At 35.4% G+C, this 18045-nt stretch overlaps 1 protein-coding gene across 1 annotated transcript in view; it reads left to right on the top strand.

The window, feature by feature from the left end:
* Nucleotides 1-5248: 5248 nt before the first annotated feature.
* The window catches only part of LOC149800640 (thrombospondin type-1 domain-containing protein 4-like), a 316301-nt gene continuing 303504 nt past the window's right edge, over nucleotides 5249-18045 (top strand). Inside the window, exon 1 of the mRNA XM_089954650.1 lies at nucleotides 5249-5504. Within this exon, the coding sequence (XP_089810776.1) occupies nucleotides 5457-5504 (48 nt within the window). The 5' untranslated portion in view covers nucleotides 5249-5456. The remainder of the gene's footprint in view (nucleotides 5505-18045) is intronic.

Here is an 18045-nt window from a genome sequence, read left to right on the forward strand (position 1 = left end):
AAAATGATTGAATTAAAATAATAAACCTGTAAAAATAATTATACCATCAGTGATGTAAGTATGATATGTTCACGTCTTTATAGACAACAGTAACCTAATATAAAATATGTATTCAAAGCTGGAGCTTATATATAAAAATGGTTGCATTTACCTCTGTAAGCATTAGGATTTGTTAAAGCAGAGAAGTATTTCTCTGGTTGAAGTAATAAAAAAAAAACTTTAATAAAAAACTTGCTTCATCCTGCATGGTAACAATAAATATTTTTGAAAAAATACATTGTCTCAATTGTTCTTTATTGGAGTTGCACAGTATTACTGGTATTCCAGTTTACAGTTGTAATTTTTACTGTGGTATGTACCACAGTACTTTTTTCACTATACCCATACATCAGTAGTTTCGATCAGTATGGAATGTATGGAATTCTAAAGGAATCTTGTTACAACTTTATTTTTATTATTTTTATTAACAGTGTTTTTTATTATTCTTGAGATAATAATTTTTAATAAATTATCTTTTTTGACAAAATGGTTGTACTGTTGCAATGGTTACAAATATAATTCTATTTATGGTCTTTTAATTGCATCTTTGACACCTGTCACATATGCCAATGTGGTGACCAAATGAATTGTGAAACATATTAGGACACAAATCCAACTTTCAGAATAATTTCAGATTAAATAAATACCCCATTCCCCCAACAAAAATACATGTCATATTTTAGTTATTTAATAGCATATGTGAATGTGTTAGGTACATGTATTCCTGTGTAAAACTGTGAATCATCCTTTGTGTTTCAGGAGAGTGGTTGTTTTCTGTCTAACCTTATTTCATTTCTGAAGCCCCCTAAATATTTTCTTGTTTGTTGAGTGTGTTTAATTACTGGCCCTCTCTGACAAATATCCTGCCTGGGTGAGTGCATCCCACTCAAAGTTTCCCTGCCTGTTATATCAATAGTGTAGCTAGAAAATTGTAGGCTTCAGTATCAAAACTTCCCATTTTTATTAGCATGCTATCTAATTTCAATATCAACACTTCGTATTTTTAACAATAATAATAATAATAATAATAATAATGCCTTATTTATAGAGGGTGACTCATTAGTCAAGGACTATTCTTCCTTGAGGCCCTCTTAAGGAGAGTATAACAATGCATATTATATGAAGATAGCAAAAATTACTGTTTATTTTATATAACATGTAGTGGAAGCTTGTTCCACAGAACTGTACCAGAGTATTGGAAGCTCTTTTTAAATTGCTCTCTTCTTGGTTTTGGTACTAGAAGGTTTCTATGTGATATTGATCTCAACTGGTTTTTGTGTTGAAAAAGACCTGAATAAGTCCTGAAGATACTCTGGTGCCGTTCCATGTAGACATTTATATAATGTGAACCATCTGAGTTCTGTAAATAATGCTTTTGAGGGATGATCAATAGATGCATCTAAAATTACGAGTGCTGCCCATTTCTGAAGTTTATAAATCCTGTCAAGCTCAGATTTAGCACAGTTTCCCCATACATTTGAACAGTAACCCATTGTTGGAAGAACATATGACTTGTAGTATAGATTTCGAGTTTCCATAGGTAAATATTTCTTGATTCTGCTGAGTAGGGCAATTTTGGATGACATTGTTTTACAAAGCTTATCAATATGGTCATTCCATAATAAATTATTCTCAACGTCACACCTACAAGCTTTTCATGTTTGACATTTTCTAATGGATGATTATTTATTGCAAGATATAGTTCTGGGTTCCCTGACTTGTGTATTTTTTGTGATGTCCCCAAAATCATATATTTTGTTTTACGTTAATTAATTACCATCCTATTTTGTTGTGTCTCTATTGTGAGCACTATGTCTTTCATAGTATAGTGTGACCACGGTATAGGATGCTGTGTTGTAAACCAGTTTTGGATAGTGTGACCACGGTGTAGCATGCTGTGTTATAAACCAGTTTTGGATATAACATGATCATGACATGGCTCCAGAAATTTCATATGTATTTTTCTTGTACACAAAAAAATTAGATTTTTGTTCTTAAAAGTATGAAATGTAATGTGTAAAAAGATTATTCTGGGATCATGCTGGGCTTTATCAATGTCGCAGATTGTGAATTTATTCCTTATTGGCAACAAAATGCACCCTCTGGCAATTATTTTGCGACATTGTTGGCTGCCTAAACTTGTGTATGCAATCATAGTTTTGGAGTGGAGAAATTCAGAGGCACCATGAATAGAAGGTGCAAACTCGATGCAGAATGTACTGGAATCTATCTATTGTTACATAAACAAATTCATTGTTCATATTGACAAATCATCTTAACGGTACATTGTTAAATCATAATCCACTTATTCTGACATCTGGCCTGAGTACTGTACGCTCTGAGATCTCCACATTTTGTTGTGTTTTTGTCATTTTTGGTAGTGGAGATCAACTGGATGACCCTGGCACTATCTCATGGATCTTTTGGGCAAAATAGTGTCAGACTTGCTGTTAATTAATTTATTTAGACTGACATATGTATGTGGATGGTAAGTAAAATTCCTCTTCTTTTCACTTATAGAATTAAACCCTTCAGAAAACCTCATATTTTCTGCTTTAATCCTTGTCAGAACAGAATACCTATATATCAACCATATATGGACCTTTTTTAAATTTCTGAAGCATGTGAGGAAGGCAGCTTCCAGAAATGTCCCCCCAAAAACTATGGAAATATATTTGTTGGTTGATCCTGTACTGGTAGTCATGATAACAGGTCTGCCTACAATCAACCAACCTTTGAAGGCAGAACAGGAACAGTAACTGCACCAATGATACAATTGACCAAACGACGGCTAATTCCATTTTTTTAATGTACCCAGCATAAACAGTTTTGCTGAAGCTTCAAATAAAACTGATTACCTTTGAAGTACCAATTATTCTGTATAAATATTAAGCAAATAAAAAATATCAGTCATAATCAATTCTCTACAAGGATTTGATTTTTTCACCGCAATAAGATGCAGGCATTTGTTTGGTCCTCCAAAGCTTTCTTTTAATACGGTGACTTCAATAACACATGCAACCTTCATCAAAGAATGCTGACTGTAATCTTCACTAAAAACAAAAGAACCTTTCATGAAAGGAAGTTAGCACCAAACTTAAAAAACCCAATAGAATGTGATGGATTGTTGCATTTTCCAAAGTGACTAGAACACATTTATTGTTCCATCAAATTTTCCTTTTTGCAGGAAAAAACTTTGCTTGCGGTCACTACCAGTGGCAGCATACAACATAAATTAAATTTCTAATCTTTTGAAACCATAAATATCTGGCCATCAAGTTAATTAAAGATGGGTTATCATGCAAAGATGTTTGTTAAACTTGTTAATTTGTTCACGTTTTTATTTTCTTAGGAATTGTCTCATCTCCTGGGTAGCCTTAGCAAGACAATAGCTGTCTCCAGCTGACCAAATCTAGGTCAAGTTAAGTACATGTACATGTAGCATGTGAAAAACTAAAGCCATGTGCTACAGTTGCTGATATTGTAGTGAATTGTTTAGTGTTAACCATGTATAGATCATACTAGGACTACAAACATTTTGTATTGCTATTTGTGTTTTCCAATTGGACGTGACTTATGCTTGAATTTTATAACATGTGATCTGTACACGAATTCATGGACTTTTTATATACATGTACAGTGTCTAATGGATAATGGATTGTACTACACAGTGTAGGCTGTCAATATACAAGTGTATTTCAGATTAGTTTGTCTTTATTTAATCAAAAGCACAATTTTGTGTGAGTTTATATTACCTCCCCCCTTCCCCCAGCAGTTTTTAAATACAGGCATCATTTTTTTCTGCTAACTGACTTGGTTGATTATAACATAGTTAAGTCTATAATATGGTCATGTTCCATGCACCCCAACCACAATGTTTATAGTAGGGTCAAACTGTATCAGCTATAGTGTATGCTTAATCATCCCACTTTATTTAAAGCTGTTAGGTTGGAACTAGTACAACAATTGGCATACATACAGCAAATTCATCTGCATTACCATACTGTCCATTTAATTATCTTAATTATCGATGTGATTTTCTTTTGAGCTGAAATTGTTCTTCTATCTCAAGATAACTCTTTTCTAATAATGTCATGGATATAATATGGTGTTATTTTGCTGCAAATCAGAGCAAGACATTTTGTCCAATTATTGACAGAAGGAATTAAAGAAAAAAATGTCAGGCCCCGGCCCCAGGGCATTGAATTGTTGGTCCCTAATATAATTACTGTATACCATGGTACATATTATGGTACGTTGAGAAATGCCATGGTACAAAATTGTTCACAGTGCCCAGCTCTAGTCTTTATATTCACAACTTTGATGGAAGAACTGTATAATCTGAGAAAATGTCCACATATGGTCAGCCTGAGCAGCCTTATTATTTTGGATATATAATTATTTTTTTGCAAGCTAAAGCAAATAGTTTAGTTGAAATATTATATTTCATTATTCTGTTAGTATGTGTTTCACTTGGACTCCTATCCTCACATTAGTGTCCTATAATGCTATCTTCCTGCTGTATTTATTCACTTATAAGTCAAGTCAGACTGCAAAAAACAAAGACCCTGATCTGCCATAGCATAATGCACCTGCAGATCAGGCTCTATGCTGTTTGTTCTATTGATTACTCTTAATGAACTGCACAGACCCAGATCTGCTTGCACATTATGCACTGGCAGATCTGTGTCTGTGCAGCTTGCAATTGGACTTGTAAATGCGTATATATGGTACTCAACAACAAATTGTCTTACCTTTCAATTACATAGGTATATTTCTAACTACATGTACTTCAAATGTACATGTTCAGTATTTTAGATTCCTATAATTTTTATTTCAAACTGTCATTCAGAGCACATGTGCACCAGTCATGGTGGACATACAAACAGGTAGATAAGGGGGATTGGGAAAGAAGAATTACCGTATGAAAGTATTAATTTCCAGTTCTTGATAACCTGTTTGGAATCTTGGAGTTAGTTTAACAGTCAGGACTACCTGCCACTCTTTTACCTTTACTTACCTATAGATATACCTACCTGGACTAAGTTTAGAGCATTCATCAGTATAGTACCCCTGAAGAACTGGCGTAGTGACTAACTGACTGACACCCAGTGTGGTTAAGTGTCCTTACACAGCTAGAGCTACGACTGTCCTCTCTGATCCTTACTTGTTGAATATAGACTGGATTGCATACTTACCTATACTTCAGTATTTGTCTTTTTGCTCTCACACAAGACAGTGTAAGTCGATGCACTGGCTGCTAGTGGTGAAACTTCAGTCCCTACTGGCAAAGAATTCACATTGGGTGCTACTCTTACAAGAGCTTTCACTCATTCATAAAATGTAATTGGAGGATATATGGCTGGGAAATAATGCATAGTTGTTAAGCTGGATTAGATATCTCACTTTTCATCAACATGGAGATACATTTTTGGAAGGAAATTCTTTGTATGTTTGTGATTCTGGTAAGTAGATTATGTTAATACCAAGTCTTTGGAATTGTATTCACTGATTTGAATTTTAAAAAAGTTATCAGTAAAATTGTCTGCTGTTAAGCTGATACTTCTTTGGTTGTGTATTTTAAATCAGTAAACAATTAATTTTTTACAGAAATAGAAAAGGAAATTTAAAAGGTGATAATTTTCTGTAAATTTATTTCTAACTTTTATATTATTTGGCCTAATTTATCTCGTTTTTTAATTTTCCCCCATGCAGATATTTTAAAATGTACTTTCAACTCAGTTTTGATTATTATGTGACATTACACTTTTGTATATGGGTAACTTTGTACTTCTGGAGCTCTAATGTCATCAAGTTCTACATATTTTAATGTACTCTTTGTAATAAATGCAGACAGCACTTGTTGTGCAACATAGATAAATGTGTCCACAATGCATATATCTTTACCATAGGACAGGTATCTTTTAGATTATAGCCAAAAATGTTCTGTATTATACATTTATGCATGTGTTATTTGATAGGGTTTAATTTTGTTTGAGGTGTAAATTCATAGCAATCCAGGGTTTCTTTCTTCACATTCTCTTAAATTTAGCTGTCATCTCATCTTCTCAGATATTCCTTGATAACGATCAGTGTTGAGAAGGTGTTCTTGCATTGAATGTTTGTGTGACCTGCCATGCAGCCCCATTTATATGCACCTTTTGGAGACTACCTTGACACAACTTGATGTTATTGTTTCACTTCGTTGCATGCCTCAAGTGCATTGTAATTTTCAATATGTAAACTAAGAAGTCAGATTGTATCATAATGTCTTCAAAGGTTGTAGAAAATTGATTAGCTTGATTTACTCATGCCCACAGTCACAATCACATTTCATCAGCAGAGAATTTTGCATGAGTAATTGGTAGATAAACTTTTAGCCCATAATTTTGGAGCAGAAAAAAAGAAAGGAAAGAAAATTCATGAAACTAAAATTTTCTGGATTAAATTGTTATTTCTAAATTTCTTGTAATTTAGAAAATTAAAATGCTTCATGGCAATTGAGTCCATCATTAGGTTCTGGGAACTGATTATATTGACTGCTGCCCAAATGCAGCGTCCAGTACACAAGGACTGAAATTTGTCCCCTTTGTGATTGATTTAGTATGCTTGCCACTTGTCTATCATGGACACTTTTGATTCTGCCTTCCTACTATCATGGATACTCTTTAAGTTTTAGACCAATAAATTGTTATCTGCCTTTTTTCTTCTGACATAAATGGTGGTGGAGAATAACTTTTTTGACCATTTCAGTTCATTCATACAGGGTTTGACTTTATTTTACAAGATTTTGCGTGAGAGGTATAAACTTGAATCTTGTGCAGATGGATCATGGTCTATATGTTTTTAAACTGTTGATTATTCAATAAATACAGAGCCTGACTGTGGGCAAAATCAACAGTTTAGCGACAGTCCAGGGTATGCACTGTTCATGGTTCTGTCATGTATGTTTGTATATATTGGGGGATAATAGAATGTCAGTATAATGGATTTTCGGTGACAATTAAAAGTAGAGTTCTTAAAATTAAGACATTTGAACAAACCCTAAATCCCAAATTTTGATGTCATTGAAATTAATATTTTATTGCTGATAAATTTTCAATGTTCCTTTTTCAGTGTAAAACATAATTACAGCTTCTTGTTTTTCATTATCTCATGGTTTGGCCGTTTGTGACTTAATGTGATTAAAATCAAGTGTCTACTTTTCAGTAAGTAGACCTGACCAGTAATGATAAAATATCATGCTCTGTTCACCATTCATTTCATCAATCAAATAACAGTTTTCTTGGCCTATTGGTTAGAGCTTCCGTCTCGGAAATAGGAGGTTGTGGGTTCAAACCCAGGCTGAGTCATACCAAAGACTTACAAAAATGGTACTAACAGCTGCCTTGCTAGGCGTTCAGCATTAAGAGGTTAGTGTTAGGACTGGTCAGCCTGGTGTCAGGATAATTTGACTGGGTGGGACATCATGCTACATGTCTGCGGCATGATGCCCCAGTGGTAGACGTCACTTTAAACTGCCACACTGCAGACATCTTAGCGATATGACTGAAAATTTGTTAAAGCTACGTTAAAAATCCTAATCACACACACACACACACAGAGTTTTCTCACCACTATAAGGGTCATTCGGAACACATCATTGATAGTGTGATTCTGAAATGCAATGGTTTATATGATTGGCTACAAAAAACAAATGGACAGGGAATTTAAAAGGTCACCAGAACATGAACTTTTATTGATGCTCGTCAGATCTCCATTTTGTTTGAGGTCTTAATTTAAATCAAGTTATTTATGGATTTAAATCAAGTTATTTATGGCTAACAAGCAGAGTGATTTACGTATCTGCTAAATAACTGTCCTCAGGATTCATAAATCAAGATTTTGTTTTTCAAATAAAATATGTCTAATTCTTGGTTGGTTTAAACATATTCTTCTACAGTAATATATTTGCAAAATTATGGGATACATAAGAATTTGCAAGTACCAAACCCTAGCTGATTTTATTTCATGTGATGCTGTGAGTTTCCTTTAGCACTCAAAATGCAGTGATGTCAGTTTGACCCCAGGATTTAGATCCCATGCAAATAATGCTTCCGAAGGTAAATTGGTACAGTTGTGTGTTTAAACACTTCATCATATTGGCAGATGTCCTTACTAAACTCTTTGGTTATATTTAATCATGGGAATTAATTGCCTAATTTAAAAGCAAGGTGTTTGAATTAATATATAATGGTGTTCATAAGAAAACCTTTGGGTTGGAGATAATAAAAACTGTTGAGGGGCAATGGGGTAATTCATCTGATACTTGTCATTGCTCCAGATGTCTGTATGGATGTTGTTAAATATAATCTTCCTAGGTATTGGCTGGCACGGGATACCCAGATTGTACAAGCATTATCTATCCATCTCAGGCTTGCTGGCATGGGATACCCAGATTGTACAAGCATTATCTCTCCATCTCAGGTTTGCTGGCATGAGATACCCAGATTGTACAAGCATTATCTATCCATCTCAGGTTTGCTGGCATGAGATAACCAGAGTGTATAAGCATTATCTATCCATCCCAGAGGTTTGCTGGCATGAGATAACCAGATTGTACAAGCATTATCTATCCATCCCAGAGGTTTGCTGGCATGAGATAACCAGATTGTACAAGCATTATCTATCCATCCCAGAGGTTTGCTGGCATGAGATAACCAGATTGTACAAGCATTATCTATCCATCCCAGAGGTTTGCTGGCATGAGATACCCAGATTGTACAAGCATTATCTATCCATCCCAGAGGTTTGCTGGCATGAGATAACCAGAGTGTATAAGCATTATCTATCCATCCCAGAGGTTTGCTGGCATGAGATAACCAGATTGTACAAGCATTATCTATCCATCCCAGAGGTTTGCTGGCATGAGATAACCAGATTGTACAAGCATTATCTATCAATCCCAGAGGTTTGCTGGCATGAGATACCCAGATTGTACAAGCATTATCTATCCATCTCAGGTTTGCTGGCATGAGATACCCAGATTGTACAAGCATTCTCTATCCATCTCAGGTTTGCTGGCATGAGATACCCAGATTGTACAAGCATTATCTATCCATCCCAGAGGTTTGCTAGCATGGGATACCCAGACTGTACAGACTGGGAAAGCAATATCTTTACATCGCAGAGGCTTGCTTGAATCTTCTTTTAAGGTTTCAAATGGAACTGTACTAGTGCTGTATTTATGTTTTTGTTTATCTGATTAAGTCTTTGAAATTATTTCTGGTGAAATTGTGCACAGTCACCAATTACTCCATTAGTGGATTTTATGAAGACCTAAACAATTATCTTTATTTAGTTGGAAATCATTGGTATTTAAAGTCCATCGGAGCTTACAGTTTTTTGTACAGTAGGGGTCACAAGGTACAGTAGGGGTTACAAGGTCAAACTGAAGATTGTCACAAGGTCAAACTGAAGATTGTCACAAGATATAGAAACTTGATTAGTCAGCCTATTATACAACTAGCTTTTGTCTTGCCTGCCAAGCATAGGTGAAACATAGGAATAATTTTTCCAGTGGTCATTATGATAGGCATCAACATAAAGTTTTGCTTTTAGCTTGGATTGTCTTACACTGTTGTATGTACAGTTCTGAAACCTAATGGATCAATTCACTGTGGAGGGTACTGTGGTCCAGTGTAGGTAACCTGCTTTTTACACTGAGGTGATAGCATTATGTTACTGTATTTAGCTCTGCTTCTTTGACACCATTTTATGTGTGGTTTTGAAAAATGATTCATGTTGGAGCCAGCAACCTACTTTTCACATTTTAGTAATTATTATAAGAGTTTGTGTGTCAGTCAGTTCCTTAGACACTGTAGTGTGTGCAGCCATGAAATTTGATTGGCATATTTATATTGGAAATATTAATCACAACAATGACCTGCTGTTAAGGTCACAGTGATCTGTCAGTATGATACTTTACTCTTATTATTATGCATGTTTCTGGGTTGTTGGGGGCCCAGGGTGGCAGAGTGGTCTAAGGCACTAACCATTGCTGATCACTGCCGTCTCACTGCTGTCTATGTGGATTTGAGTCTCAGTTTCAGCCTATATGGGTATCTGAGAAAGTCTGCCAGTAGCTTTCAGTATTTTTCCTCTGCCAGATATACAGTTGGCTGTGTATGCCTATCAGGTGCTGAAAAATGGCACTAAGCCCACAATAACACAGCAACCATATTAGAGCAATTGATTCATAGTGGGGGTGGGGCATTTTTATTACAGTTAACATTCCACATGCCTTCAATTGATTAAGTATTGTTGTGAGATGTGGTAGATCAACCAGAGAGGAAGACGGGGGGGGGGGAGGGGATCTTGTATAAAACACTGTTTTTTTGTTTTTGTAAAAAATAAATACACCTAAACAGATGAGTAAACATTTCACTCACAAGCTTTGATTGCTTCTCTTGCTGATATCTGGGCCAATTTCCAGCCAGTCAGAGTTAGTCCGAAATCCATAAGGGGCTAGAATATCACCTAGCCCAACAGGTTTAACATAGCCATGCCAAGTGTTGCCAGCTTTATTAGAGAAGTATATTAACAGTTAGATAATGTTATCAGGAATCTGTCAACTCTAGGTGTGGGTCCTTAACAAGTCAACCTAAAGCATCTGGACAATTTACAAAAAGGAATTCTGATTTACTTTCAGCTGATTATTCTCTCTAATTGAAGGTGGGGGGGGAAACTGGTCTTTGTCTCAAAAGAAGAAGCCTAGTCTTCACAGAGCAACCCCACCCACCCCCAACAAGACAAATGTAAAGCAAATTGTAAATAGTTGTCATATATACTCCCTTAAAAGACAAGTCTAACTGCAAACAACAAAGTCATAAAATAATGCACCTGCAGATCAGGATCTATGTTGTTTGTTTTTGATTACTCCTAACCAGCTGCACAGACCCAGATCTGCTGGCACAGTATGTAATGGCGCTTCTTGGTATTTGAAGTTGGGCTGATCTTATACAGGATGAATAATTGCCCACCCATTGAAGCAGGTTTGTTAGTGTTAAGTGTCTGTTGAAATTTAGCTTGGATGATTTTAGGAAATTGTTCATCTAGGATATGGAGCTGCATCTCAGAGAAACTCACCCTGTGTCAGGTCAGAAAAAAAATAACAACAGGAATCTTGGAAACCATGCTCTTATCTGTAAGCATATCATCTCTTGTAGAACTTTTCAAGTAAAAGAGTTAGAATTTTATTTAATGTAAAAAATAATAGTCATCTTCAAGGAAAAGCTCTCAAAATAAATGCAGAAATATTTTAGAGCATAAATGTTTAGCCATTTGAAAATTTTATTTCAATAGTATTAATTATTAAGCCTCAGAGATATTTGATCCCAAAGTTTCAGGTGAATGCTGGGTCAGTTATGGTCTTTAAAGTTGATAAATTATAGTGATTGGGGTTTGGGCAAGGGCTTAGTTATACATTTTGTAATCAAAATTATTAAAAAGATAGTTCTAGTAGAAAAAGTAAAATCATTGGGAAAGGGAATATTGAATTAAGCTGACTACCACCTGAATGTTGGAACTTGTTATGCATAATTTGCTTGAGATTTACACCTGATTGTTTCCAAACAGCTTGTGAAATTTCTGCACGTACAAAGCAACTCAGGAGTTGATTGCTTGGAAGCAAATTGTTTTGGGGCAGTAAAGTTTAATCATACAGGAAAAAAGTTTAACATTAGCACAATGGGAGGCTGCAATACTCTATATAATCACTTATGAGTCCATCTGCAAATTGCACAGACCCAGATATGCTGGTGCATTATGCATTGGCAGATCTGAATCTGTGCAGTATGCTATGAATAATAAGTAGAACAAACAATAGACCCTGATTGGCAGGTGCATTATGCTATGGCAGAGCAGGATCTTTGTTGTTTGTAGTTCATCTCAACTTAAAAGCATGTATTTATGGTACTATATCAGGTTCCACTCAATTTGCTACCCATTACTGTTAAAATAAAGTCTTAAATCTTGCTAATCTGCCTTCAGTTTATCAGATTATTAGTGTTTTATGACCCTATTATGTGTAGGATTTTTTAAAGTCACTTAGAGTCAAAGCTTTTGATCCAAATACATGCATCATTCTTGTGAAATCTTTGGTTCTTTTAAGTACTTCCAGAAACTTTCCTTTTCAGTCTGTTTGTTACCTTCCATATTCTTGAAAATAATATGTTCCATATATACTCACTTATAAGTCGTAAAATGGCAAACAGGATGGGCCCCAATCTACCATTGCATAATGTGCCAGCAGATCAGGTCTATGTTGTTTGTTCTACTGATTGCTCCCATCAAGCTCCAGTGACCTAAATCTGCTGGCACATTTTGTGATATCAGATCTGGGTCTGTGAAATTTGCAGGTGGATTCAACTTAAAAACGTGTATATGATACTGGTTAATATCAGGTTCCATTCAATTTGCTAACCATAATTGTTAAAACGAAAGTCTTAAATCTAGCTAATCTGCCTTCAGTTTATCAGATTATTGGTTGTTTTATGACCCTATTATGTGTAGGATTTTTTAAGGTCAATTAGAGTCAAAGCTTTTGATCCAAATACATGCATCATTCTTGTGAAATGGATCAGATTAGGCTGCATGACACATTAGACTGTATGTCTTATACAAATATAGCTATCTGCATATCCTGCATTTATAGACTTTGTTAGACCTTTTTATCTATTATGTATATTATTTTTTTATTTGCCAATATATTTCTTATTATAAGATGTTTGTGTTCATTGTTTATTCTATTCAAATTTGCATGTGTAGATGGTAACAATATGGATTTATTTAGACAGGATCCTGCACAGCTCAAAGGAGCCATGAAACTGGTGTAACATATCTTTTTAGAGGGTAGTTTTCAGGAGCATCAGGAAAACTACATGTGTACACATTTGGATACAGTATTGATTTTACCAAGTCAAAAACCCTCTATATCCAGAGGAGAAGAATTAGGGTATCTTGATAACTGGAGTTGCATTGGTCATTATTTTCTACAATTAAACTTTGATTTGCTGTGTAAAAGTGTCAGATGCCATGATCATCTATATTATTTTTTAGGGTTAATATTAGAAATGGAGTTAGTGTTTGCAGATATTGTCTGGAATTTCGTTCACTGACCTATGAATAGGGTGTGACATGAATAGTAAAAGAAAGAAACCACTAGAAATATTGAAGAAGTATAATAACAGAATTGTAGCAAAAAAAACATGACACAACAAAGACAAATATATATTCATATGAAATCATGTGTTCAGGTAATGCTGTGTTTGTGGCAATTATATTCATACTCAGAGGACTGGATAAGCTGAGATGCTGGGTCTACCCAGGCTGTGTCATTTACATTATTTTTACAATGGACAAAATATCATGTTTCTGACCTCCCACCTTTGACATTCGTAAACAGTGTCAAGTATTTCCAGAATTTCTGAATCTTCCGATTCTTCATAATTACCCTAAGTCTCAGTGTCTGCATTGTCCTAGTGATTTTAATTGTAATTACCCTAAGTCTCAGTGTCTGCATTGTCCTAGTGATTTTAATTGTAATTACCCTAGATCTCAGTGTCTGCATTGTCCTAGTGATTTTAATTGTAATTACCCTAAGTCTCAGTGTCTGCATTGTCCTAGTGATTTTAATTGTAATTACCCTAAGTCTCAGTGTCTGCATTGTCCTAGTGATTTTAATTGTAATTACCCTAAGTCTCAGTGTCTGCATTGTCCTAGTGATTTTAATTGTAATTACCCTAAGTCTCAGTGTCTGCATTGTCCTAGTGATTTTAATTGTAATTACCCTAAGTCTCAGTGTCTGCATTGTCCTAGTGATTTTAATTGTAATTACCCTAAGTCTCAGTGTCTGCATTGTTCTAGTGATTTTAATTGTCATTTGCTACCACCAGATCTATAAACAGTTTCAGTCGATTTGCTTGTACAATTTGTTTAGTTTGTTTCTTGGCTCAACTCTAAATCTGATAATGTTATTGCAATTATTCTGTGCAGGTTGCTCCACAGGTATAACAATTTTGTAGAGAGGTCTGACATACTGGCTGGTGAATATACTCCACAGGTATAACAATTTTGTAGAGATGTCTGACATACTGGCTGGTGAATATACTCCACAGGTATAACAATTTTGTAGAGAGGTCTGACATACTGGCTGGTGAATATACTCCACAGGTATAACAATTTTGTAGAGAGGTCTGACATACTGGCTGGTGAATATACTCCACAGGTATAACAATTTTGTAGACATACTGGCTGGTGAATATACTCCACAGGTATAACAATTTTGTAGAGAGGTCTGACATACTGGCTGGTGAATATACTCCACAGGTATAACAATTTTGTAGAGAGGTCTGACATACTGGCTGGTGAATATACCCCACAGGTATAACAATTTTGTAGAGAGGTCTGACATACTGGCTGGTGAATATACCCCACAGGTATAACAATTTTGTAGAGAGGTCTGACATACTGGCTGGTGAATATACTCCATAGGTATAACAATTTTGTAGAGAGGTCTGACATACTGGCTGGTGAATATACTCCACAGGTATAACAATTTTGTAGAGAGGTCTGACATACTGGCTGGTGAATATACCCCACATTTGTCACATTTGAATTCAAGTTCTTTGGTATTTTGATCCTTTGAAAATTATGTTTTCTTGAGCTAATTTGATAGTTTGTTTGACTTGAGTGCATTAGGGACAATTGATTGTTTAACTTCAGTGCATTAAATACATTTGATTGTTTGACTTGAGTGCATTAGGGACATTTGATAGCTTGTTTGACTTGAGTGCATTAAAGACATTTGATTGTTTGTTTGACTTGAGTGCATTAGGTACATTTGATTGTTTGTTTGACTTGAGTGCATTAGGGACATTTGATTGTTTGACTTGAGTACATTAGGGACATTTGATTGTTTGACTTGAGTGCATTAAGGACATTTGATTGTTTGACTTGAGTGCATTAGGGATATTTGATTGCTTGACTTGAGTGCATTATGGATGTTTGATAGTTTGTTTGACTTGAGTGCATTAGTGATATTTGATTCTTTGACTTGAGTGCATTAGGGACATTTGATAGCTTGTTTGACTTGAGTGCATTAGGGATATTTGATTGCTTGACTTGAGTGCATTAGGGATGTTTGATAGTTTGTTTGCCTTGAGTGCATTAGGGACATTTGATTGTTTGTGTTAGCTCTGAGAATCCACATTGATATGCAGATGAGCACCCCAAGCATACATCATGAAGAAAGATGCTTGTTGTGTTTACTCCTGAATGCTACTATTATAGGCAAGAAAGAAACAAGGAATGAACTGGTCTCTGGGGTCTCTGGGTTGGACATAGAATAATAGAATATCTGTTAGTGTGGCATTAAATTACTTAGCAAGGCCATCATTTTCAGGGTGAAAAACTGCAGTAAACACATTTTAGATATTAACTGTTACACATATGTCATTCTAGTCAACCAGCAAACTTTTTCCCATGTAGGCACCAGCTGGCCCCTTGACAGCACATAATGTGTTCAGTGAAAAGTCTTTTGATTGTATTTGCATCAGCATTCTTCACAGAAAATGGATCTGTACACTTTTTTCAGATAGTCTGTAAAAATAATAATATATATTTTGCCTTAATCACTTCATGTTAACAAGCCTAAAATATAGATGGTGACACGGTCAAAGGGTCCACCTATGAGTATTAGGAGTGACTTTTTTTCTGGCTTCCTGCCCTTGCAGGCACAGTTTACACAGGATTTGACCAAAATGTCTGTCCTTAAACATACTAACCCAGTAGAACCTATTTTGCACCTTTCTGTGTCTTTTATTGAATCCAAGATGTCCACAGTTATGCCATCATGGCACAAGTGCATTACTTCATCAGTTAATAAGTATGGTGTCATTAATTGTTTTCTTACATGTGCCTGCCTTCTGTTTGACCCTAATGACCAAATGTGATGTAACACACCATTTATCAGTTCATAATCAGGAGCCATATCAGTTACTTTTTAGGCGTGTATTGTATTCTTGGGTAATTTAGTATTGTCACACAAGAAACTGAATGGATTTCAAATTTGGGATTTTCTCCTGTGTTTCACTCTTTCTAGTTGTATGCCTGGTTTAATGTCCTGTAATTTGTTCATTTGTACCTCACATTTTTTATCCTCTCCATTCAAATATCCACATGCATTTTCAGAAGGCTTTCTACTGAGTGTACTGAACTGACATGCCTATTTCCTGCATGAAGGAGCAGGGCCCATCATGCTTGTTTATTACTCAGACTTTTTATTCCATAAGCCATTTTAATAGACAGTGAGCAAGGACTACCATGAATTTGTGTCTATACAGATATTGTCTAAATGCTTCTATCCCTCAAAATACTGCATGTGTTTCCCTTTCAGTTATGTAGTACTTTTTCTCACTTTTCTTTAATTATTTCCAGGATATGATATTGTTCTTTTGATATATTGTTTTATAATTTTGGGCCAAAATAACTCCCACCACAAAGCGAGAACTCACAATACGGGGTGAATACTCTGGCAAAGTCTGGATAACCTAACACTGGAGCTGTGGTCAGTTTATTTTTTAGAATTTTAAAGGTCAGTTAATAGTTATTATTTCACTTCCAGGTTACATCGTTATTCAAAAGCCAGGTCTGTGGTTGTGCAATATTTGCAAACCCTTTTCACAATCTTGAATTAATATTAGATAATATCAATAAATGCATGAAAGGTCCATTTGTTTACAGGCTTCAATTTTGTCATTGGAAACTTTAATTCCATCATTAGTAACAACATATTCAAGAAACTGGACTTATCGTTTGAAAAATGTACATTTGACCAGTTTTAACTGAGATTTGTTTTTTTGTATCACAAAACACTTCCTGCAAATGAAGTATGTAATCATCAAAGTTGGAGGAAAAGATTATAAAATCATCAATGTATACCAGAACAAATTTCCACTAAATTCCTGCTAGTACTTGACCCATAAGTTGTTGGAAGGTTCTGGGAGTATTCACAGTCCAAATCTCATTGTGTTGAAAGTCTTCCAAGCAAACAAAATGCAATTTTATCTTGTTCTATAACTGGTATGAAAATCTAAACAAGTAAAGTATTGATAATTGCTAAAAGCATTTCCCCAATTTCTGGGAGGAGAAAGACAATTCCTTCTTATTCATGGAATTCAAAGAGCGATAGTTAATCATGAAACAATATTTCAGTCTGGTTTCTTGACTAGTATGAAAGGACTTGAACAAGCACTGCTTGAAGGTCATATTATTTCCTTATTTAATAGATCTAGCACCTGATTTCTAATTTCCATATGGTCTAGGGTTAATTGATGGGCTATCCCTTGTGTCTGTAAGGTCCACCAAGTCTTTTCTTCCTAGATCCTCACCAGATTTTGCAAAAACATCACTGTATATGTAATCAAGTTTGTGTATTTTCTGCAGACTATTTGTTGTCAGAGACTTGGTTATTAAGTTCAGCTGTTTCTTTCTGGATGTTTTCTTCAGGCAGTGGCTGCTTTGATGTGTTTTCACATATTTCAGCAATTTACTCATATGAGCCTATTGTCATGCTCTTGTCATGCCAATTATCATGCTCTTGTCATGCCTATTGTCATGCTCTTGTCATGCCTATTATCATGCTCTTGTCATGCCTATTGCCATGTTCTTGTCATGCCTATTGTCATGCTCTTGTCCTGCCTACTGTCATGCTCTTGTCCTGCCTATTGTCATGCTCTTGTCATGCCTATTATCATGCTCTTGTCCTGCCTATTGTCATGCTCTTGTCATGCCTATTATCATGCTCTTGTCATGCCTATTATCATGCTCTTGTCATGCCTATTGTCATGCTCTTGTCATGCCTATTGTCATGCTCTTGTCATGCCTATTGTCATGCTCTTGTCATGCCTCTTGTCATGCTCTTGTCCTGCCTATTGTCATGCTCTTGTCATGCCTATTGTCATGCTC

This window comes from Sinohyriopsis cumingii, chromosome 4, assembly GCF_028554795.1.
Source record: "Sinohyriopsis cumingii isolate HCF-2022 chromosome 4, ASM2855479v2, whole genome shotgun sequence".
NCBI classification, from domain to species: domain Eukaryota; kingdom Metazoa; phylum Mollusca; class Bivalvia; order Unionida; family Unionidae; genus Sinohyriopsis; species Sinohyriopsis cumingii.